We start from the raw sequence: 22,440 nt of genomic DNA, 5'->3' as shown, positions 1-22,440 counted from the left end.
GGCCAATGGGCAGACCGTCCTCCCCTGGGTTACCGTAAAAGCCCCAGAGACAGCTCAGAGGGCCACCCCCAGGCTGTGGCCTTTCTGTCAATTTGATGAGTACATGGGTTGCCTGCCAGCATTTCCCAAGGACACATAACTCCTCCTGCTCTGGGGACACTCACCTCAACATCCAGCTCTGTAGAATCTAAGAGGTCCAGCCCACGCTCACTGGGGGAAGAGTAGCTACTTGCTTGCTAGAGAGAATGAGGTTAAAAGTCAAAAAGGCCTTTCCACACTCCTATCACTTCGCAAACAAAAAAACCAGTTCCTTTCCCAGCCTCATAAGAACAAATATGGGCAGAGCACGCCCTTATGGCACCTCCTGGTACGGATGTTAGTGTGGACACGAGGATTGGTCCTGACTGCAGAGCACTTCTTGGCCTGCTGACTGAGCCCCTTCAATGCCTTTGGTTTGGAAATCAGAAAATGGATTTCTCCTGATATGTTAGGAAATAATATTTTAACAGAGGCCTTGCTCTCTAGTCTCTGGTTTGAAGGTATCACTGTTTGGTTTCTCCTTCTGAGCACAAGACTCCCCTGTTCTGTTCTATTCTGTTCTTTTTCCCTCCCTGCAGAGAAGAGAACAGAACAGAAGAATAACAGAAGATAGAGAGCCTGTAATGGACTGAATATCTGTGTCCCCCCAAACACACATGTTGAAATCCTTCCCCCAGTGTGATGCTGTTTGGAAGTGGGGCCTTTGGGAGATGATAGAGTCATAGGGGTGCAGCCCTCATGGATGGATGAATGCCCTTCTAAGCCTAGGTCAGAGAGCTAGCTTGCTGTTTCTCCTCCAGGTGAGGATACAACTAGAAGCCAGCAGTCTGCAGGCTGGAAGAAGGCCCTCACCAGAACCCAACCCTTGGACTTCAGCCTCCAGAACCATAAGAAATAAATTTCTGCTGTTTGTAAGATACCAGTCTATGGAATTCCGTTATAGTAGCCTGACCTCAGACATGGCCCTTTTCCATGTATAAAGTGGTTTTACCTTATATTTTATGTAAAAGGTCCATTTTATTTATTTTTGAATTGTTGATTTTTTTTTTTTTTTTTTTTTTTTTTTTAAGAAACAGGAGTTTACAGTAATGTTACCCAGGCTGGACTCCAACTCCTGGACTATTGATCCTCCTGTCTCCACCTCCTGAGTTGCTGGAACTACAGGCTAACAGTTCTGTTTTAAAGATGAGAAAATGGGCTGCACGCAGTGGCTCACACCTGTAATCCAGCACTAAGTGAGGCTGAGGCAGGTGGATCTGCTCGAGGTCAGGTGTTCGAGAATAGCCTGGCCAATATGGCGAAACCCCATCTCTACTAAAAATACAAGAAAAATTAGCCAGGCGGCCGGGCGCGGTGGCTCAAGCCTGTAATCCCAGCACTTTGGGAGGCCGAGACGGGCGGATCATGAGGTCAGGAGATCGAGACCCTCCTGGCTAATACAGTGAAACCCCGTCTCTACTAAAAATACAAAAACTAGCCGGGCGAGGTGGCGGGCGCCTGTAGTCCCAGCTACTCGGGAGGCTGAGGCAGGAGAATGGCGTAAACCCGGGAGGCGGAGCTTGCAGTGAGCTGAGATCCGGCCACTGCACTCCAGCCTGGGCGACAGAGCGAGACTCCGCCTCAAAAAAAAAAAAAAAAAAAAAAAAAAAGAAAAATTAGCCAGGCGTGATGGCACATGCCTTTAATCCCAGCTACTTGGGAGTCTGAGGCAGGAGAGCCGCTTGAGCCCAGGAGGCAGAGGATGCAGTGAACCGAGATTGTGCCACTGCACTCCAGCCTAGGCGACAGAGAGAGACTCTACCTCAAAAAATAAAAATAATTCAAAAATAAAGATGAGAAAATGGAGGCTGAGAAGGCGTAAAGCGCTAACTTGACATGGAGTTGAGGACTAGCACTCAGGTCACCTCACTCCAAATGCCAGGCTTTTCCCACTACACCAGCAGCATTTCCTCCTGGGGAAACAGGCTAGGTTAGAAGGGGAGTGAGAGAAGGGACAGGGAGGGGAAGCCCTGTAGTAGGGAGAGGGAGGACAGGGGGCAATGTGTTGGGAGGAGAGACACTGAAGGGGGCTGCCACCTGGACTGAATGACCTCCCACCTCCAGCATTAGGACTTCCAATTCCTAGGAGGTTCGGAGGCAACAACATTTACTTAGGGATTGGGAGCAAGAGTGCTATTCCAACCTTCTTTGGTATTTGTAATTTCTTTTCCTTATTCTTTACTAAAAGTAGAGTCCAAGCAAGTCCAAACCAACGTATAACCTGTCCTCCTTTACTCTAGATTCATTCAGCTTTCAGAGACCAGGGATCACCGAGTGGGGAGAGGGGAAGCACCCTGGCTTCTCTTTGGCACATCAGCCCCTAGTTCTTGATAGAGAAGGGCAGGGTGGTCCACTCACCATGTCTGTATCCTGCCGTTCTTCACTTGACTCATCCTGAATTTCTAACTCTTCTTCCTCGTCCTCTTCCATAAGGCTGAGTCTGATGTAGGGGCAAAGAGTCAGGCTTTTCAAACTGTTCTTTGAGGACCCCTGAGAGTTTCTCAGACACCCGGGGTGGGGGAAGTGGGAAGTAGTAAGTACAACATAGTAGGTTTCCAGATTGTGCTGACAGGAAGTGCTCTGTGGCTAAAAACAAGTCCAAAAAGCACCCACAGAGAGGCAATGGGTGAGACAGGAATCCCCTTACAGTGGGCAACAGATCTGAAGTGAAGACAGGAGATGAGAAAAGCTTACCGCATGAGCTGGTTGCCCAGACCAGGACCTGAAGGGTTGTTGCCTGGAGTCTGGAAATACTGTGGACCCAAGAACCTTGACCTCTGGGTGCCTGCGAGGGGCTGACTGCTGGGAATGAAGCAGGATCAATGATGGGATAAAAATCAAGAGTAAGAAGAGGAGGATGTAAGGCAGCTGGTGTTAATGGGGAGAAAAGCTCAGTATTGGGAGAGATGCATTTTAAAGCTAAAAAATGGAGAAGGATTAGAGAAGAACCCACCAATGAGGGACTGCTACAGCAGGGAACTACAAAACAGAAACAGCAAGATGGAGGTAGCCAGACACCAAACTGGGAACTCAGACACCCAGATTCCCTCCATGGCCTCACCCCTGGGCAAAATCCAACTCTGAGCCATCTTCTTCCTCCATCTCTTCCAATCCCCACAGGGGCTGCCTGCTCTTCACGGCTGTGGAGGTGAGGGTAGGCGTGGGCGGGATGCTGTTCAGCTTCAGACTTTCTTCCTGGGACGAGGAGACGTCCTCTCTGTTATGCTTGGCAGGCCCTGCCAAGCAGATGCACACATTAACCACAGCCCAGGGCCTGCAACAGGTGTGCTCTCTTTCCAAGACCTGCCCGAGATTTAGTAAGGGAAAGTCAATCAAGAAGAGAATGGAAAACCTATACAGCCTCATTCTGTTGCCCTCAAATGGGCACAGCCCAATGTACTAAATACATAGCCTTATGTACCAAAAAGTAAGGCTTAGAGAATTGTAGTTAGGCCTTGTCCAAGGAAAACTGGCTACTTAGAAAACTAAATGGAAAGATACATAAATATACATTTCACAGATAAACTGTAACAGGTGAACACAAATATGAGGGAGTGTTGGAGTCTCTAAGATTGAGGGGTCTGAATTAGCCAATGAAGACATTTGAGATCCTATCCAAGATTTCTGTGGTCAGAAAAAGCTTAAAATGACAATAGAGTTTTGGTACCAGAGGCCAGAGTGGATGCATGAGGGCCAGGAAAGAACTGGAAAATGGGAGACAGGATTTTCTAAAAGCTAGAAAAAAATGAAGTGATTACAATGCCAGTATAATTGATATGATATGAAGGGGGACTTAGCTCCTACAGAGATTGGAGAAGGTAGAGGAGGAGAAAGAATCCAAAGATTCTCACTGCCTGAGAAAACCCAGGCAATACTATTTTAAAGCATCAATCAAATTGATATTAAGTCTGTTAACTGTAAACAGTCACACTCCCGTTACCCTCCTTCTCCATGGCCATGTTCATCCACTGAAAACAATAATCCCAAAGTGAGCTGCTATGGGTTTAAGCAGAGGGCTACAGAAAACAGGGAAGAGCCATACCCCTGGGCTTGTATGCCCAGAGGGGAAACCTTGGGGCCCCAGGTGTGTCCTCCTGATCTCCCCGAGCTATTAGTGGTGTGATGCCCGAGGGCTGGGCCCTTGAGTCTCTCCTCTTCTCCATCTTCACTGGCTTCTCCATCTTCACTAGATTACCCAGACACTGAGGTTCACATCCTTAAACATCACCTACATTCTGCCACATCCCAAAGGGATCTCAAGCCTTCAGCTCTCCCCTGAACTCCATCTTAACAGCCCCTACGGTTTGTTCAACATCTCCGCCTGTAATCCCGTGGCCAACACCAATGCCCCAACCTTCCCCCATAGCTATCTTCACTCTCTGCCTTCCCCATCTCAGATACTGTCAACTCCATCCTTCTGTCAGGCCAAAACTTGGAGCTAGTCTCAACTCCTCTTTTTGTTTTATATCCCACATCCAGTTTGTCAGAAAAGCCTACTAGAGATACCTTGAAAATGCACCCAGAATCTGGCCGTTTCTCGGCACCTCCACCATTGCCCCTGGCTTAAGAAGCTCTCTTATCTTGAATCTTGGGCTGGATTCCTACAACAGCCACAGCCTCCCTGCTGGTCTCCTCGCTTCAAGCCTTCCCCCATCTCCTGTCGTTTTCAACACAGCAGCCAGTAGGATCCTTTAAAAACAGAGGTTGATCCTGTCGTTCCTCTGCTCAAAATCCTCCAACGGTTTCCTACTGCACACAGAGTAAAAGTCAGTCTCTGCCTTAGATGCTCTGGGATCCTGCACCCTATTTGGTCTCATATCCTACCATCTGCATTCTGGCCATAATGGTCTTCTCTGCTGTTCCTTGAACATTCCAGGAACATTCCCCCCATCCCCTCATGGCCTCAGGACTGGATGCTTCCTTTGCTATGCTATTCTGATACACACTAAGCAGCCTCCCTCACATGTGAAAAAAATTCGCTGGGAGGCCAATAGGCTGAAATGTCTCCTGCACTTTGGGTTCCTAAGTCAGCAAACTGAAACTCAACTCAGAGTGAAAGTGTTGTGTGTAACCTAGGAGAAGGAAACTTAAGCTTAACCAGTCAGAAACTACTGACTAACCTCTAACAAGAGATTTATGGTCAGTTAACCTCTAAATATGAACTTTCCACTTTAACCAATTAAATATTTTCTTTGTCTTGCTCCCACAGACACCTTATAAGTGTCCCCACTGGTTTCCTCAGTGGTGGCACCCTGAACTGCTTGCGGTCTGTCACTGCCTGATTGATAAACTGCTGAATGCTCAAATAAACCTGTTAAAATTTTAATGTGCCTAAGTGTATCTTTTAACTTATTTTTAGGCTTTTTGCCCAACATTTGTGTTCTTGAGTCTTCCCTTGATCAGTCTTTGTAAGACTGCAATCCCCAACCCACCAGGATTCCTTATACTCCTCCCTGTTTTTTGCCATAGCATTTACTACTATCTGACACCCTCTAAAGAAAGAGATTTTTGGCTTTTTTGTTCACTGCTGTATTCCCAGCACATGGAGCTCAGTATCTATTGAATGAATGAAAACAATCTCTTCAGTTTTATCTTGCCTTCACAAACTCTACGCTTTAGGCAGAGCAATCTATGTACCTCCATGCTTCGCCCAGCACACAGCGTTCTATGCTTTGCTTGTGCTATTCTGCCAGCCCATGATGCTCTTCCTTCCTCTGTTCAGCTTACACAAATATTACTTATTTTTTTAGTGCCAGCATTTCCATCTTCTTGGTAAAGCCTTCATCATTCTCTGAATTCTACAGCATTCATTTGTACAAGCCTTCAGGCAGTTACTTATTGGCAATTGCTCATAATTCGGGTTTTCCATAATTAAAATTTCCCCTTTTCCTATTAGATGATAAGCTGCTGGAGGATTCTTCATGGCCCCTAAAACACTGAACATAGTATCTTGCATATAATAGGTCCTTAACAAATACATATTAGTTAATTGATTAAAGCAGAGTTTCCTGGTGGTATAAGATATAATTTTAGGTGGTACACAGAAGACAGCAAAAAGAAATCACACCCCATCTCACACCATACACAAAAATTAACTCAAACTGGATCACACATCTAAATTAAGAGCTAAAACTGTAACTCTTAGAAGAAAACACAGGAGTAAATCTTTGTGACCCTGAATTAGCCAACAATTTCTCAAGATAGGGCATCAAAAGCAAAAGCAACAAAAGGAAAAAGTAAGTTAGATTTCACCAAATTCAAGAATATTTGTGTTTCAAAGGATACCACCAATAACATGAAAAGATAACCCAAAAAATGGGAGAAAATGTTTGCATATCATAAGAAATCTCGTGTCTAGAATATATAAAGAATACTTAAAACTCAACAATAAAAAGACAACCCTATTTTAAAGTAGTAAAGGATCAGAACAGACATTTCTCCAAAGAAGATAAACAAATTGTCAATAAGCACATGAAAAGATGCTCAATACCACTGGTCATTAGGGAAATGCAAATTTAAACCACAATGAGATACCACACCTTACAGTTACTAGGAGATGGATAAAATAAAAAATAATAAGTACCAGTGACAACACGAAGAAACCAGGGCCCCCATACGTTGCTGGTAGGATTGTAAAATGGTGTAGGTACTTTGGAAAACAGTGTGGTAGCTCCTCAAAAACTTAAATATAGAATTGCCATATGACCCAGCAATTCCACTCCCAGGTATATATCAAGAAAACTGAAAAGATGCATCTACCCAAAAGTTTGCACATGCATGTTTAGCAGCATTATACATAAAACAGCCCAAATGTCAATCAACTGACAAGTGGGTAAGTAGAATGTGGCATATCCACACAATGGCATATTGTTTTGGCCATAAAAAGGTATGAGATACTTATATATGTCAAAGTATGGATGAACCTTGAAAACACTGTGCTAAGTGAAAGAAGCTGGACATAAAAGGCCACATATTATATGATTCAATTTATATGAAAGGTCTGGAATAGGCAAATCAAGAGATAGGAATTATATTAGTGATACTAACCTAAGGCTGGGAAGATGGGCAGAGACTGCGAATGGGTATGTGGTTTCTTTTGGAATGATAAAAATGTTCTAAAATTAGATAGTGGTGATGGTTGTACAATTCAGTGAATATGCTAAGCGTACACTTTAAAAGTGTGGTTTTTGGCTGGGTGCGGTGACTCACCAGCACTTTGGGAGCACTTTGGGAGGCTGAGGTGGGCAGATCACAAGGTCAGGAGTTTGAGGCCAGCCTGGCCAACATGGTGAAACCCTGTCTCTACTAGAAATACAAAAATTGGCCGGGCGTGGTGGTGGGAGCCTGTAGTCCCAGCTACTCAGGAGGCTGAGGCAGGATAATCGCTTGAACCTGGGAGGCGGAGGTTGCAGTGAGTCCAGATCACGCCTCTGCACTCCAGCCTGGGTGACAGAGCAAGACTCCGTCTCAAAAAAAAAAAAGGTGGGGGGGGATGATTTTTATGATATGTAAGTTGTATCTCAATAAAGCTGTCACATAAAGTCCCATTTAAAAATGTACACTAGAAAACACATACTTGCATATGAAATGATTGCTACAATGTTACTTAATATGCAGCTGTTTTTTAAAAGGCAAAGAAAAAACCTTAGGCAGCCGGGCACAGCGGCTCACGCCTGTAATCCCAGTACTTTGGGAGACTGAGGCAGGTGGATCACGAGGTCAGGAGATCAAGACCATCCTGGCTAACATGGTGAAAACCCACCTCTACTAAAAATACAAAAAAAATTAGCCGGGTGTGGTGGCAGGCACCTGTAGTCCCAGCTACTCAGGAGGCTAAGGCAGGAGAATGGTATGAACCTGTGAGGTAGAGCTTGCAGTGACCCGAGATCAGGCTGCCACTGCACTCCAGCCTGCGCGACAGAGCAAGACTCCGTTTCAAAACAAAACAGAACAAAACAAAAAACCTTAGGCAACTTATAAGACAACAGGTGATCTGGGCCGGGTGCGGTGGCTCAAGCCTGTAATCCCAGCACTTTGGGAGGCCGAGACGGGCGGATCACGAGGTCAGGAGATCGAGACCATCCTGGCGAACAAGGTGAAACCCCGTCTCTACTAAAAAAATACAAAAAAAAAAACTAGCCGGGCGAGGTGGCGGGCGCCTGTAGTCCCAGCTACTCGGGAGGCTGAGGCAGGAGAAGGGCGTAAACCCAGGAGGCGGAGCTTGCAGTGAGCTGAGATCCGGCCACTGCACTCCAGCCTGGGCGACAGAGCGAGACTCCGCCTCAAAAAAAAAAAAAAAAAGACAACAGGTGATCTGAAGGGAAAAAATAATGAAGGTTGTGTAAAAGTGTCTAAAGTTTGGAAAATGATGGGATACAAGACATTGAGGAGGGATACTCTGAAGGTATAGATTTCTTAGTTCAATATTTGGTTTTATCATCGGTTTTCTATTTCATTTTATTATTATTATTATTTTTTTGAGATAGAGTCTCGCTCTGTCGCCCAGGCTGGGGTGCAGCAGCACAATCTCAGCTCACTGCAACCTCCACTTCCCAGGTTCAAGCAATTCACCTGTCCCAGCCTCTCCAGCAGCTGGGATTACAGGTGCATGCCACCACGCCCGGCTAATTTTTGTATTTTTAGTAGAGACAGGGTTTCACCATCGTGGCCAGGCTGGTCTCGAACGCCTGACCTCGTGATCCGCCCGCCTCGGCCTCCCAAAGTGCTGGGATTACAGGCATGAGCCACCGCACCTGGCCCTCTATTTGATTTTTGATGCAGGTTTTCAGTTGACTAAATCTTGAAAGAAATTAATACCCTGAATGACAGTAGATGCTCAATGAAATATTTGACAAAATAAGTTTGAAGGCAGCCAAAGACCACCTGCACTTATCCACGCTGGGCACCCCCATACCCACACAGCAGCCTACCTTCAACACGCCTCCTTTTGGAGCTGGGGAGGACCTGAGGGCTGGTCTCTGCTGTGTTCTCCACAGGGCTGAGGGAGTGGCAGTAGGTGGTGACTGGGCCCCAGGGACGGCCAGGTACCTGGGAGACTTGCTGTAGGCACTTTTCTAGGTAGGACAGTCTAAGAAAGAGGTGGAACCAAAAGGCTGAAGGGGCTACCGGGCCCTCAGCAGGCCCTTCCCTAATCCACATCTCTATCCACCCACCAACTTACAAAAGCTGTTTGTCCTGATGGAAGAGTCGGGGGGAAAACTCTGAAAGGAGCTCCAGGAATGCCAGATTTGGAGGCTGATCGGAGGAGCCAGCTGGAGGAAGCTCAGACAAGGAGAACTTGATGCCTTCCCTTGGTTGGGCAGAATTCTTTTAGGAAGAAAGTCTCTTCCCACTTCCCTCCCAGGGCTGAGATATCCTGTGCCAGTGCACCCTCCCTCTGTCCCCAGCCTGTCTCCAAAGGCATACCCACCACTAACCTGACTGCTATTCCTTGACACATATACCCTCCCTCCAAGACCTTGTTCCCAGCCCTCCGTGAACACGGCCTCCAACTAATACTTCCTACTTGTGTAGCATGACCACAAGGTCACGATTCTGCAGCTGCTGGGGTCCAAAACTCAAGGCAAACCTCCGGGCCAGGTCCCTCATCTCGATGAAGGCAGGAAGCTCATTCAGGCCCTGGGGCCCATGGTCCTGCAGCAGTTCTGTGTACAGCTGTGTCCAAGAGACATGGTGCATGTGGGAAAGGGAAAAACATGGCAGAAACAGAGAAGTCCAGCATTCTCTTCTCTACTCAGAAATTCCAAAGGCCTTGGGACACCATCTACTACTTTTACTCTTTCTTTCCTTCTAAGGAACTCCCCTGATACTAACCCCTGCAGCAGACAATGCCCATCACCTCTACTCTGTAACATTAAATAAAAATGTCTATAGTAACTGAAGGAGGCTGAAAGAGAACAGACTGAAAAATAATTAGGGATTCCCTATCACTTCCTTGTTGGCGTTCCAACATTCTGATAAGTTACTTTTGATGGGGTTGCCCAGTCAGTTAAAAAAAAAAAATACTTTCCAAGTATTCGAATGAAGGAACCTATCATGTAAAGTTAAGAGTCAAAACAAGAAGTTACTGCTCTGAAGGATCTTACATTCTGAGTGGCTGAGGGTAGACAGAGACTTGGGGACAACAGGGAGGGCATGCCCTCAAGGCAGAAGGGCGCACCTGCTTGAGGCTCAGCAGCAGGATTCGGGAACAATGACTTCGGTCAATCTGCCTTGCTCTAGTTAATGTTTCCTTGATAATGTCACCATAGTCATTGTAGAACTGAGGGGAAAGAGTGGGGAAGGTAATGTCTGACCGGTGGAAAAGACCATTTTGTTTCTTCCTTCACATCACTAATCGTGTCTCCCTCCCAAACTGCCTTAGGTAGGAAACACGAACTGAAGCATAAAATAATTCAGACTAGACCTCATCTCTAATCAACAGGTGCAAAGCCCAAAATAAATCAGAGTTTTGGTAAACAAATAATGAAACAGGCTGGGTGCAGTGGCTCATGCCTATAATTCTAGCACTTTGGGAGGCCGTGGTGGGCGGATCACAAGGTCAGGAGATCGAGACCACCCTGGCCAACATGGTGAAACCTTGTCTTTACTAAAACTATAAAAATTAGCTGGGCATGACAGCACGTGCCTGTAATCCCAGCTACTTGGGAGGCTGGGGCAGGAGAATTGCTTGAACCCCGGGAGGTAGAGGTTACAGTGAGCTGAGATAGTGCCATTGCACTCTAGCCTGGCGACAGAGCTAGATTCTGTCTCAAAAATAAATAAATAAATAAATAAAAAAGAAACAAACACTGACCCAAGCCCAATTCTTGGAGAAGAGAAGTAAGCCTGAGACTGCCCTCTCACACAGCACTGACACCTTCACTATTTGTCTCTCCCCAACTACAACGGAAGCTCCACCAAATAGTAACTTGTGTGTTTTGTTCACTGTTGTGGCCTTAATTCCTGGAATGGTGCTTGGTACACAGCAGGTGCTCAATAAGCATAAATCAATACTGGTGGGTTGAGGAAACTGGGGCACCTATCTAGGTATCCTGTGAGGATTGATCCCTCTTTTATTCTTTTTTCCTTCTTATGTTACCCCATTCCATAGACAGGGGTCAGAGAAAAATAAATATTTCTTGACAGGAAGAATAAGCTATTTCCCCTCCAGTGAATTTCTTCACAGCTTTTTCTCCATAATTATTTACTATTAAGTCTCTTTTCTTTGTCCTCTTATTCTGAACTCCCAGTGCCTTTCCCTCCTACTCCTTTAAGCTTGATACCATTGGATATCCCCCACCTGTAGTGCTATCGTGTTTGAAGTCATAGCTGTGCTCAACTTGCTCTTTTCTCTTTTATTTCTGTAGGGCCTTGCTGTACCTTGTTGTAGTGTTTGAAAACATCTGAGGCTGCGTCCATCTCCAGCACCCCATAAAGCAACAACTTGCAGAACCCGGCCAGGAGGCGGCGCCGCTGGTGTAGCCGCTCTATCTGTAAATGATCCTCCTGGGAATCACCTGGCTCACAAGAAAGGCAGAAGGGAATCACAGACTTAGGCTTCCTGCCCTATATTCCTGAGCCACACCCAAGCCCCAGCCCTTACTGAGCCCCAGGTATAGAGTCACTGCACCACTGCCCAGGTCTCCCAGCTGGATGAAGACGTGGTCCATGAGGAAGCTGGCTAGCTCAGACTGGAGAGTAGCTTCAGGAAAAAAGACAAGTGGCCTAAGGAAATCACGGCCCCCGACAATCATCTGAGGGCTAAAGATGAGAAGTAGATCACTTAATAAGACAAAAGCCTGTAGGGGGAAAAGAAAGGATGTTTAAAAGGAGAGAATGTTTCCCAAGGTAGAAATGACACTTGTCAATTTCTCCTTGGAATGGGGGATGCAGGCAGGGATACTCGCCTTGTTGCTCCCACTTGAGTCAGTGCTCACCTGCTCCTGGATCTCAGTATCCACATCTGAGAGACAACTCTGGCAGAGTTCACAGAAGGCCACCATTCTGTCCCTCAAACTCGACAGCTGTTTCTGTGGGCACAGTGGCTTGAAAGGGAAGAATGAAGACACAGACTCTTCTGTTCCCACTCCCCCATCTAAGACCCACACTCACCTGGGAAGCATCTGATTTAGAAATGTGGGTTAGTGTCCAGAGAATGGAAAAATAGACAAGAGTCAAGGCTGGCTGGATAACCTGTAACAACAAAGTGTTTGAAAAATGAGGTTTGGGTCAGGAGAGGGAGAGACAGATAGGCAGACACACACCAATGAAGAGGAGAGAAAATGAGTAAGGGGAGAGCCAATTCCTTTTCCAGTGGAAAATGAATGATATTATGGACACTCTTCAGAGGCTTCTATACGAAGTAGAAATGTCACCGCTCCCTAATTTACTCTACGTCTCCTAGAATCCATCAATATTATCCTTGGCTTCCAGGAAATCCAAGAAGATACTGGAAGTAGAGTCTACCTTCTAAGAGAGGAATGTAAGAGGTGACCCCCCGACCTGATCTTCCTCGCTTTGTCCACTCTACACCTTGAGACTTGAGGCACCTAGTGGCCACTTAGAACATAGGTCCTTAAAATCTAGCCCCCCCAGCCCCCAACCCATCTCTAGCCTGTCCACTCACCTGGTGAGGAACTTCTCCTGTGTCCACAGCCTTCTGCAGGAGTTGACAACATGGCTCATAGAGTTCCCAGCGAGTCAGGTCATGAGCGCTTTGTGGAAGAAATGGGAACGTTATACTGGAAAAGAACAGAGGGAACCAACTCCACAGACACCAGTAAAAACGGGATGGGAAAGATGAGGAAAGCCACTCACTTGTAGAAAGCAGAGAGGCGTTTCAGAGTGGCTGCCAGATTATATACCTCATCCTCATCTAGGAAGGACGACTGAGGAAGAAAGAAGATCCACAATAGCATTTCCCCCAGAACTCATCAGTCCTCGTCCCGTCTTGCAGCCCCTCCCACCCTTGTTTGGGTGTCCCATTGTCCAGTCCCAGCTTCTACCTGCAGCAGCTCTTCAAGCTCCTGCTGGAAGCGGTCAGTCAGCAGATCCACTAGTTGGCTGCGGGCAAAGTCGGCCCGGCTGAAGAAAGTGAATTCCGGATTACAGAGCAGGTAGAGGGCATGGGCCCCAGCCTCGAGCACCGCTGGCTCTGCATGCTTCACCACCACCTCCTGGAGTTGCTGCAGAAACAGCTCCAGGTGCTGAGAAGAAAAGGCAGAAGATGGTGTGCTGTGGGGGTGGGATGAGGGCACTCTTCTGGAGGGAAGTGGAACAGGGTTAAAAGCATTAAACTTCAAGGATAAGATGCCTAAGACAAGGCTTGCTGATTTTTCTGGAACCCAGGTTCTTGGAAAAAAAAAAGATACTGGCAATAGAACCCTTTGGCCCCAGCAGGCAAGAAGCAAGGTATAGGAAATCTATCTCCTTACCTTCTCCAAGCGCCCAGTGCAGTAGATGTGGAGGTCAAATGAGCTGAGAAGCCGGAGCAGGGGAGTGACCTTCTCTGCATCAGCTGAGAACTGTGATGATTGACAGGGAGGCCTCCTTAGGAGTTGACACATTGCTAATTCCTACTCCCACCCCCATAGAGGCCATTTCCTTTCACTTCTCATGGTGTGATGCTGAGTGGTACCTTGGCCAGGAGCTGGGGCAGCAGGGGGATGAGGTGCTCAGTCAACTTCACCCTGTCATCAGCTTGGGTCTTGCGCTCCTTAGAGGTTAAGCCCTGGAATGAGAGTCACTTGGGGGTGGGGGAGGTGTAAAGAAACACTGGTGCAGGGGGTGTGTGCAGTCCTCCTCCCCGTGACCTTATCTGCCTGGAAGGAAAAGAGAACTCGGCAGCTCCCACGATATTTCTTTTCTCTGGAAATGAAATTCCCTTTTTTTTTTTTTTTTGAGACAGTCTCGCTCTGTTGCCCAGGTTGGAGTGCAGTGGTACGATCTAAGCTCACTGCAAGCTCCGCCTCACAGGTTCACGCCATTCTCCTGCCTCAGCCTCCTAAGCAGCTGGGACTACAGGTGCCCACTACCACGCCCGGCTAATTTTTTTGTTTTATTTTTAGTAGAGATGGGGTTTCACCATGTTAGCCAGGATGGTCTCGATCTCCTGACCTCGTGATCCGCCCACCTCGGCCTCCCAAAGTGCTGGGATTATAGGCATGAGCCACCACACTCAGCCCTTTTTTCTGGAAATGAAATTCTTTAAAGGGTAGAAGGAGCACCCTAACCCTGGCCCGAAGGGTAAGGATGCACAATGCCTGTCAGGATTGAGTATTATGACCTACCCACTCCACCCTCATGCCATACCTTCCTCCCAGTGACCCGGCCCACAGGTGGGTGCCCCTCTGAAGCTTGCCGGGCACTGGATACAAGGATTTCTATCAGTGTGCTTTCCTGCACATCACCCAGGTCTGGAGTGCCAGGAGGATCAAAAACACAGAATCAAAGATTAGCCACCTTCTAACTCCAAGTTCCCCCAACCCCATGCCACTCTTGCTGCCTTGTACAAGTCAGGCAAGCAATCTCTCCTGGTTTCACCCTAGGAAGTGGAAGGTCCCTGTCCCTGGCTCCATGTGGCACGCACTCTGGTCCTTCTCCAGCAGCAGGCTTGTCAGACTCTCCCAGTCCTTCAGCTGAGCCCCTGCACAGTCCCACAGGCTGTCTACTAAGTAAGCAGCATGGTCGTGGAGCTGGGGAAGGAGGTGCATGGGGAGTTAGTGATGGCATATTAAAACACCCTAGGAAGTGGTCATTGATTAAATATCGCTCTCCTTCCTACAGTGTCCACCCCCATCCTTCTCCATTTGTCTTTTTTTTTTTTTTTTCCAGTAGAGACAGGGTCTCACTATGTTGCCCAGGCTGGTCTCAAACTCCTGGGCTTAAAGGATTCTGCCACCTCAGCCTCTCAAAGCGCTGGGCTTACAGGCGTGAGCCACCAAGCCCAGCCCACTTGCAGGTCCTATGCACAACAGCCAGACTTCATCTCTGTGTATGTCACCTCGCTTTCCACAAAGAAGGACAGCAGAAGCTGGAAGAAAGTCCTCTGGGCGCCTGGGCTCTGGCGTCGCTCTCTTCTACCTATCGTTCTTATCTCGCACTCAGGGTAGAAGAGTCTGGTGGAAAGGACATAAGGAAAGGGCTCAGCACAGAAGGAAACAAGGAAGTGTAACGATGACCACAGAGAGAGGAGATGGCCCAAGGAGATTAAGGAAAAGGAGGTGCAGAGCTAAGGAAAGCCCCAAGGAGCAGAGACAGGAAAGGAGACACCAGAGAGACTTCCATGGAGATGGGGAGGCCTTAGGTAGGGCAGCAGCAAATGGGGGAGAGAACCTGAGAGAGTGGTGTTAAAGAAATAAAAGGGGCCCTACTCACTTCCAGTACAGAAATTCGCCTGCAGCAGAGGCCAGGCCTCGATTAGAGGCATACACAACGGGGTAGATGCTCTCGCAGTCTGCGTCCGTCAGCACCCCTTCCATGTTCCTGCCCACAGAAAAGCAGAAAGAGTGTGTGAATAGCGACATTGTCTTCTGGCACAACCAAGGCTAGAAACAAAAAGAGGCAAAAGCAACAAGGACATAACTCACAAAGAACTTCTAAATGGAGAGTGGAAGACAAAGGAGTATGGGGAGTTAGAGAAGACAGAAATATTTCCCCCTCGAGATACTGCAACTCAGGAATGACCTCAGTCAACCTGCACAGACAGAAGAGTCAGCTAGGACAGGTGGAGGGAGAGGACCCTGGAAGGGGCAAAGGTCTGAGACACTGGCCTCCCCTCTTCCCAGGACTCACTTAAGGATAAGTATCAGTAATCTGACGGCCTCCACTGCCACATCGTACTCTTTGTCCATGACCATGGAAACCATCCGGTCCTGCAGAAAGGAGAAAGTCACTCAATATCTCATTATGCAAATTCCAAACATTCTGCTCTCTTAGAATCAGAAATTCCTAAAGAGAGTACCTACACAGAGGAAGATGCTGGGATAGCCAAGACATCTTAGAGCATGAGGAGTAGAAAGATACAAGGTGGGGAAATGGGAATCACGACAAAGAGCCAAGCCAAAGAGCGCCACCCATTTCACCTTGAAGCGACTGGTGAAGAGCTCCAGACGTGCGGTCAGGTCCCGGTTGCCATACAGCCCTTTCAGGGCCTTCAGGCACTTCAGACGGACTTCTCGGTGCTGATGAGGAAGGAAAACCAGGAGAATGGAAACAAGACTAACCATACTCTACTTGCCCCCACTGAGCCTCCAGACTCCCCTCTCTGATCCCTCATTATAGCTTGGGTGTCTCCTATACTGAGGACTCTGAGATGTCAGAAACAATTAACAGCTGTCTTCTTACTTAAAAAACAAAAGGATCACAGCAGTACTCATGAGAAGGATACTTTGGCTGCCCCTTAGCACCTGCATTACCATCCATCAATAACTCTCTTCCATGGGAAAGTCTCTCTCCCCATACCTCATGTTTTGAGTCATTTTATCTCCTGGATATGTCTCTCTCTACCTTATCCTACCCTCCCCAGTGCTAGGGAGTTTCAAGGTTCAGTGTCTTGATGGGTTAATCATTGCTCACTAGGTAAAATATCTCAGTGGCAGGCCCAGGAAAAGGTGAGGAAAAAGATGAGGGAAACGGAAAAGGAAACTGACTCAAATCCCACCTTATCATGCAGAGTCCAACCAATATATTTTAAATAGCTGTCGGTGAGGAAAGAAGTGCTGTAGCTTTGCATCCAACACCCAATTTCCTCGATGCAGATAGCACGGATCTCAGGAAGGACATCCCTAGACACAGACAGATAAGTTGACTCTTATAGTCACCCTCTCTTCAAACTCACTTTCCATCCTACCAGATAACACCCTCTCATGGAAGAATTTATGTTCTTGAAATGCCATGCACCCCACGCCTTTCATTTCTTCCTCCCGATGTAAATACTATATATATATATATAGCAAAATACATGTAAATATTTTTTCTTTTTCTTTTTTTTTTTTAAGGGATGGGGTCTCTTGCTATGTTGCCCAAGCTGGCCTGGAACTCCTGGGTTCAAGTTATCTTCCCACTTTGGCCTCCCAAGTAGCTAGGACTACAAAAATGTGCCGTAACCAGTTAGTAAATATTTTCTGTTACCAAACCATAAAATAGTTAAACACCAGCCTTGTAAAGCCTAATTCTCCACTCCACCTGTTGCCCAGGCACAATCTCGGCTCACTGCAACCACTACCTCTCTAGTTCAAGTGATGCTCCTGCCTCCGCCTCCCGAGTAGCTGGGATTACAGGTACACCACCACGCCCAGCTACCTTTTTGTATTTTTAGTGGAGATGGGGTTTCACTATGTTGGCCAGGCTGGTCTCAAACTCCTGACCTGAAGTGATCTGCCCATCTTGGCCTCCCAAAGTGCTGGGGTTAAAGGTGTGAGCCACTGCACCCGGCCTCCATACCTCTTTTAAAACCCAATTTTGAAAGTTCATTCAGGCGGGGCATGGTGGCCAAAAATTAGTCAAGCATGGTGGGGGACGCCTGTAGTCCCAGCTACTTGGGAGGCTGAGGCAGAATTGCCTGAACCCAGGGGGTGGAGGTTGTGGTGAGCTGAGATTGCACCACTGCACTCCAGCCTGTGCGACAGAGTGAGACTCCGTCCCCAAAGAAAAAAGGTTCATTCAGCTGTTGGCCGAAGTGTGGGGTTTTTTTTTTTCTTTCTGAGACAGAGTCTCGCTCTGTTGCCCAGGCTGGAGTGCAGTGGTGCCATCTCGGCTCATTGCAAGCTCAGTCTCCCAGGTTCATACCATTCTCCTGCCTCAGCCTCCTGAGTAGCTGGGACTACAGATGCCTGCCACCAGGCCCGGCTAATTTTTTGTATTTTTAGTAGAGACCGGGTTTCACCATGGTCTCCATCTCCTGACCTTGTGATCCACCTGCCTCGGCCTCCCAAAGTGCTGGGATGACAGGTGTGAGCCACCATGCCCGGCCCTGAGTGTGTTTTAATTCCACATTAAGAAAAGGTTAAATCAGCTGAAAGGGTCTGGAAAGACAGAAGTGAAACCTAGGTAAGAGTCAGAAACATCTACAGATACCATAAATATGTGTGTGTGTGTGTGTGTGTGTGTGTGTGTGTATATATATATATATATATATATATGAGAGAGAGAGAGAGAGAGAGAGAAAGAGAGAGAGAGAGAGAGAGAGAGACAGAGTTTCACTCTTGTTGCCCAGGCTAGAGTACAATGGCATGATCTCGGCTCACCACAACCTCCACCTCCCGGATTCAAGTGATTCTCCTGCTTCAGTCTCCCAAGTGGCTGGGATTACAGGGATGCGCCATCACATCTGGCTAATTTTGTATTTTCAGTAGAGACGGGGTTTCTCCATGTTGGTCAGGCTGGTTGTGAACTCCTGACCTCAGGTGATCTGCCTGCCTTGGCCTCCCAAAGTGCTGGGATTACAGGCATGAGCCACCACGCCCAGCCTACAGATACTCTTTTTAACTTAACTTGATCAGGTCTTTAAACAATATAAAACTCCCCTGCCCTTCGCACAGTAAGACAGCAGGCTGGGCCAGGAAAAGGCTCACCAGGCTGCATGCATCCCTCAGAAAAGTCCCGCCTTTCTGTTCTCTGCTCTTATTCTCAAGTCTCCAACCCCAGAAAGATGAGGAGTTGGGGCAGATCTGGGGCAAAACTGGAGCAGGAAAATACTCAGCAATGCTTTATTCTCTTATTTTCTCCCAGAAGCACTTATAAGATCCTTTGTAGGTGGTGATAAACTAAACCTCACCAATTTGAAACATTTGTTGTTAAGAGTTTTTGCTCCAGCCACATTAATTCTGGGACTAACCAAATAACTAAGGGTTGGAGGGGAGGAACCTTGTTCACTTCCTCAGATTCCATAACCAAAGGCCAGCTGCTTCAATAAGAGAATCCCATTAGCTCACCTGTACCGATGAACAAAGACACCCCTGAAGAGGGCATTCATCATCCCCTCAATCTCCTCTTGATGCTCTTGGAGCTGGAGGACAGGGAGAAACGAATTAATCTCTCGTACTCTAACAAGCATAAGGCCCTGAAGTTACAAAAAAGTACAACTTCCACCTACTTCCTGTTTATCATAGGATAGTGTGAACCCCTGTAATCCTATGCTGTCTTTTAAACCTAATTCTGGAAGAAGCTGTATAGTCAACTAATGCCTCAGAAGTTTGTGTTTAGTAAAAATAATATCCCCTCTGCATGTGGTTATTCTGACTATTCAGAAGCCCTAGCTGGTATTATACAAGCATATCTCACTTTATTGCACTTTGCTTCATTGTTTTGCAAACATTGTTTACTAAAGGTGTGTGACAACCCTGCATTGGGCATACCTATCAGCACCATTTGTCTAATAGCATATCCTCACTTTGTGTCCCTGTGGCACTTTTTGGTAATTCTCACAATATTATAAACTTTTTCATTATGGTACCTGTTATGGTTATCTGTGATCAGTAATCTTTAATGTTACTTTTTTTTTTTTTTATGAGACAGGGTCTCACTCTGGCACCCAGGCTGAGGTACAGTGGTGTGACCATGGCTTATGGCAGCCTCCACCTCCTGGACTCAAGAGATCCTCCTGCCTCGGCCTCCCGAGTAGCTGGGAGTTCAGATGCATGCCACCACACCCAGTTAGTTTAAAAAAATTTTTTTTGTAGAAACAGGGTCTCCCTATGTTTGCCCAGGCTGGTCTTGAACTCCTGGGCTCAAGAAATCCTTCCACCTCAACCTCCCAAAGTACTGGGATTATAGGCATGGGCCATCACACCCAGCCTGAGGTTACTACTGTAACTGTTTTGGGGTACCACGAACTGTGCCCATATAAGATGGCAAACTTAACAAATGTTGTATGTGTTCTGAATACTCTACCAACAAGAGTTTCCCTGTCTCTCTCTCCTCAGGTCTCCCTATTCATTCCTTGAGACACAAAAATATTATAATTAGGTCAATTAATAACCCTCTTAAGTGTCCAAAAGAAAGGAAGAGTCACATGTTTCTCACTTTAAATCAAAAGCTAGAAATGATTAAGCTTAGAGGCCAGGTGTGGTGGCTCACACCTATAATCCCAGCACTTTGGGTGGCTGAGGTGGGCAAATCACTTGAGGTCAGTTCAAGACCAGCCTGACCAACATGGTGAAACCCCGTCTCTACTAAAAATAGAAAATGGCCGGGCGCGGTGGCTCACGCCTGTAATCCCAGCACTTTGGGAGGCCGAGATGGGTGGATCACGAGGTTAGGAGATCGAGACCATCCTAACACGGTGAAACCCTGCCTCTACTAAAAATACAAAAAAAATTAGCCGGGCGTAGTGGCAGGCGCCTGTAGTCCCAGCTACACGGGAGGCTGAGGCAGGAGAATGGCGTGAACCCGGGAGGGGGAGCTTGCAGTGAGTGGAGATCGCGCCACCGCACTCCAGCCTGGGCGACAGAGTGAGACTCCGTCTCAAAAAAAAAAAAAAAAAAAAAAAAAAAAAAAGAAAATTAGCCAGGCACGGTAGCAGATGCCTATAATCCCAGCTACTTAGGAGGCTGAGGCAGGAGAATTGCTTGAACCTGGGAGGCGGAGGTTGCAGTGAGCCGAGATCAAGCCATTGCACTCCAGCCTGGGCAACAAAGAGAGACTCTGTCTCAAAAAGAAAAAAAAAAAAAAAGAAATGATGAAGCTTAGTTGAAAGCCAAGACAGGTCAATTGATAGCTAGGCTTCTTGTACCAAACAGTCAATTTGTGAATGCAAAAGAAAAATTCTTGAAAGAAATTAAAAACGCTACTCCAGTGAACACACAAAGGGTAAGAAAGTTAAACAGTCTTATTGCTGATACAGAGATAGTTTTTAGTAGTCGGAACAGAAGATCAAACCAGCCACAACATTCCCTTCGGCCAAAGCCCAATCCTGATTAATATCCTAGCTGTATTCCATTCTATGAAGGCTAAGCAAAGTAAGGAAGCCACAAAAGTAAAGTTTGAAGCTAGAAGTTAGTTCATGAAGTTTAAGGAAAGAAGCCCTCTCCGTAACATAAAAGTACAAGGTGAAGCAGCAAATACTGACAGAGAAGCAACAAGTTATCATGAAAATCTAGCTAAGATCATTGATGAAGGTGGTTACACTAAACAATGGATTTTCAATGTGGACTAAACTGCCTTATATTGGAAAATGCCATCTAGGACGTTCACAGCTATTGAGGAGAAGTCAATGCCTGGCTTCAAAGCTTCAAAGGACAGCCTGACTCTTTGTTAGGGACTAATGCAGTTGGTGACTTTAAGCTGAAGCCAACACTCATTTACCATTTTAAAAATCCTATAGCCCTTAAGAATTATGCTAAATCTACTCTCCCTATGTCCATAAATGAAACAACAAAGCCTAACTGATATCACATCTGTTTACAGCATGGTTTCCTGAATATTTTAAGCACATGGGTGAGAACTATGGCTCAGAAAAAAAAGATTCCTTTCAAAATATTACTGTTCAATCACAATGTACCTGGTCACCCAAGAGCTCTGGTGAAGATGTACAAGGAGATCCATGTTGCTTTTTTCATGCCTACTAACAGAACATCCATTTTGCAGCCCATGGAACCAAGGAGTAATTTCAACTTTCAAGTCTTATTATTTCAAAAATACATTTCAAAAGGCTATAGCTGCCACAGTGATTCCTCTGATGATTTGGGCAAAGTCCATTTAAAACCTCCTGGGGTTAGGCATGGTGGCTCATGCCTACAATCCCAACTTTTTGGGAGGCTGAGGTGGGAGGACTGATTAAACCCAGGAGTTCAAGACTAGCCTGGGCAACATAGTGAGAACCTGTCTCTAAAGAAACAAAACAAAAACTAGCCAGGTGTAGTATGCAATCTGTAGTTCCAGAAATTTGGAAGGATCAGGCAGGAATATCACTTGAGCACAGCAGGTTGAGGCTGCAGTAAGCTGTGACTGTACCAGTGCATTCTGGTCTAGGCAACACAGCAAGATCTTGTCTTCAAAACAAAAAACAAAAACCAGAACAACCCAACCCCCCGTCTGGGAAGGATTTACCATTTTACTTTACTTTACTTTTATTTATTTATTTATTTTTTGAGATGGAGTCTCCATAGTGCAGGCTAGAGTGCAGTGGTGTGATCTTGGCACACTGCAACCTCTGCCTCCTGGGTTCAGGCAATTCTCCTGCCTCAGCCTCGCAAGTTGCTGGGATTACAAGCACACACAACCACACCTGGCTAATTTTGGTATTTTTAGTAGAGATGGGTTTTTCCATGTTGGCCAGGCTGGTCTCAAACTCCTGACCTCATATGATCTACCTGACTTGGCCTCCCAGAGTGCTGGGATTACAGGTGTGAGCCACTGTGC

General features: G+C 46.6%; 1 protein-coding gene across 12 annotated transcripts in view; it reads right to left on the bottom strand.

Moving 5' to 3' along the window:
• Positions 1 to 22,440, bottom strand: part of STAG3 (stromal antigen 3) — a 39,778-nt gene that overhangs the window by 433 nt on the left and 16,905 nt on the right. For 6 of the 12 annotated variants that reach the window (XM_033192049.1, XM_033192050.1, XM_033192051.1 and 3 more), the window contains 25 exons: positions 19,014 to 19,087; positions 16,742 to 16,865; positions 16,164 to 16,262; positions 15,874 to 15,953; positions 15,457 to 15,564; positions 15,083 to 15,197; positions 14,669 to 14,774; positions 14,392 to 14,495; positions 13,718 to 13,810; positions 13,515 to 13,604; positions 13,086 to 13,286; positions 12,898 to 12,968; positions 12,707 to 12,794; positions 12,193 to 12,273; positions 11,988 to 12,110; positions 11,711 to 11,879; positions 11,461 to 11,597; positions 10,259 to 10,360; positions 9,605 to 9,753; positions 9,260 to 9,388; positions 9,009 to 9,166; positions 3,140 to 3,314; positions 2,773 to 2,880; positions 2,437 to 2,518; positions 165 to 236 (listed from right to left, as the gene is read on the bottom strand). In XM_033192049.1, coding sequence (XP_033047940.1) covers positions 165 to 236; positions 2,437 to 2,518; positions 2,773 to 2,880; positions 3,140 to 3,314; positions 9,009 to 9,166; positions 9,260 to 9,388; positions 9,605 to 9,753; positions 10,259 to 10,360; positions 11,461 to 11,597; positions 11,711 to 11,879; positions 11,988 to 12,110; positions 12,193 to 12,273; positions 12,707 to 12,794; positions 12,898 to 12,968; positions 13,086 to 13,286; positions 13,515 to 13,604; positions 13,718 to 13,810; positions 14,392 to 14,495; positions 14,669 to 14,774; positions 15,083 to 15,197; positions 15,457 to 15,564; positions 15,874 to 15,953; positions 16,164 to 16,262; positions 16,742 to 16,865; positions 19,014 to 19,087 — 2,838 coding nt within the window. Of the gene's footprint in view, positions 1 to 164; positions 237 to 2,436; positions 2,519 to 2,772; positions 2,881 to 3,139; positions 3,315 to 9,008; positions 9,167 to 9,259; positions 9,389 to 9,601; positions 9,754 to 10,258; positions 10,361 to 11,460; positions 11,598 to 11,710; positions 11,880 to 11,987; positions 12,111 to 12,192; positions 12,274 to 12,706; positions 12,795 to 12,897; positions 12,969 to 13,085; positions 13,287 to 13,514; positions 13,605 to 13,717; positions 13,811 to 14,391; positions 14,496 to 14,668; positions 14,775 to 15,082; positions 15,198 to 15,456; positions 15,565 to 15,873; positions 15,954 to 16,163; positions 16,263 to 16,741; positions 16,866 to 19,013; positions 19,088 to 22,440 lie in introns of those variants that run through there. The other 6 variants (XM_033192054.1, XM_033192055.1, XM_033192056.1 and 3 more) reach the window with 5 other exon arrangements.

The sequence above is a fragment of the Trachypithecus francoisi genome, unplaced genomic scaffold, assembly GCF_009764315.1.
Source record: "Trachypithecus francoisi isolate TF-2019V2 unplaced genomic scaffold, Tfra_2.0 Lachesis_group4, whole genome shotgun sequence".
Classification (NCBI taxonomy): Eukaryota; Metazoa; Chordata; class Mammalia; order Primates; family Cercopithecidae; genus Trachypithecus; species Trachypithecus francoisi.
This window is presented reverse-complemented; position numbering and strand designations above follow the sequence as displayed.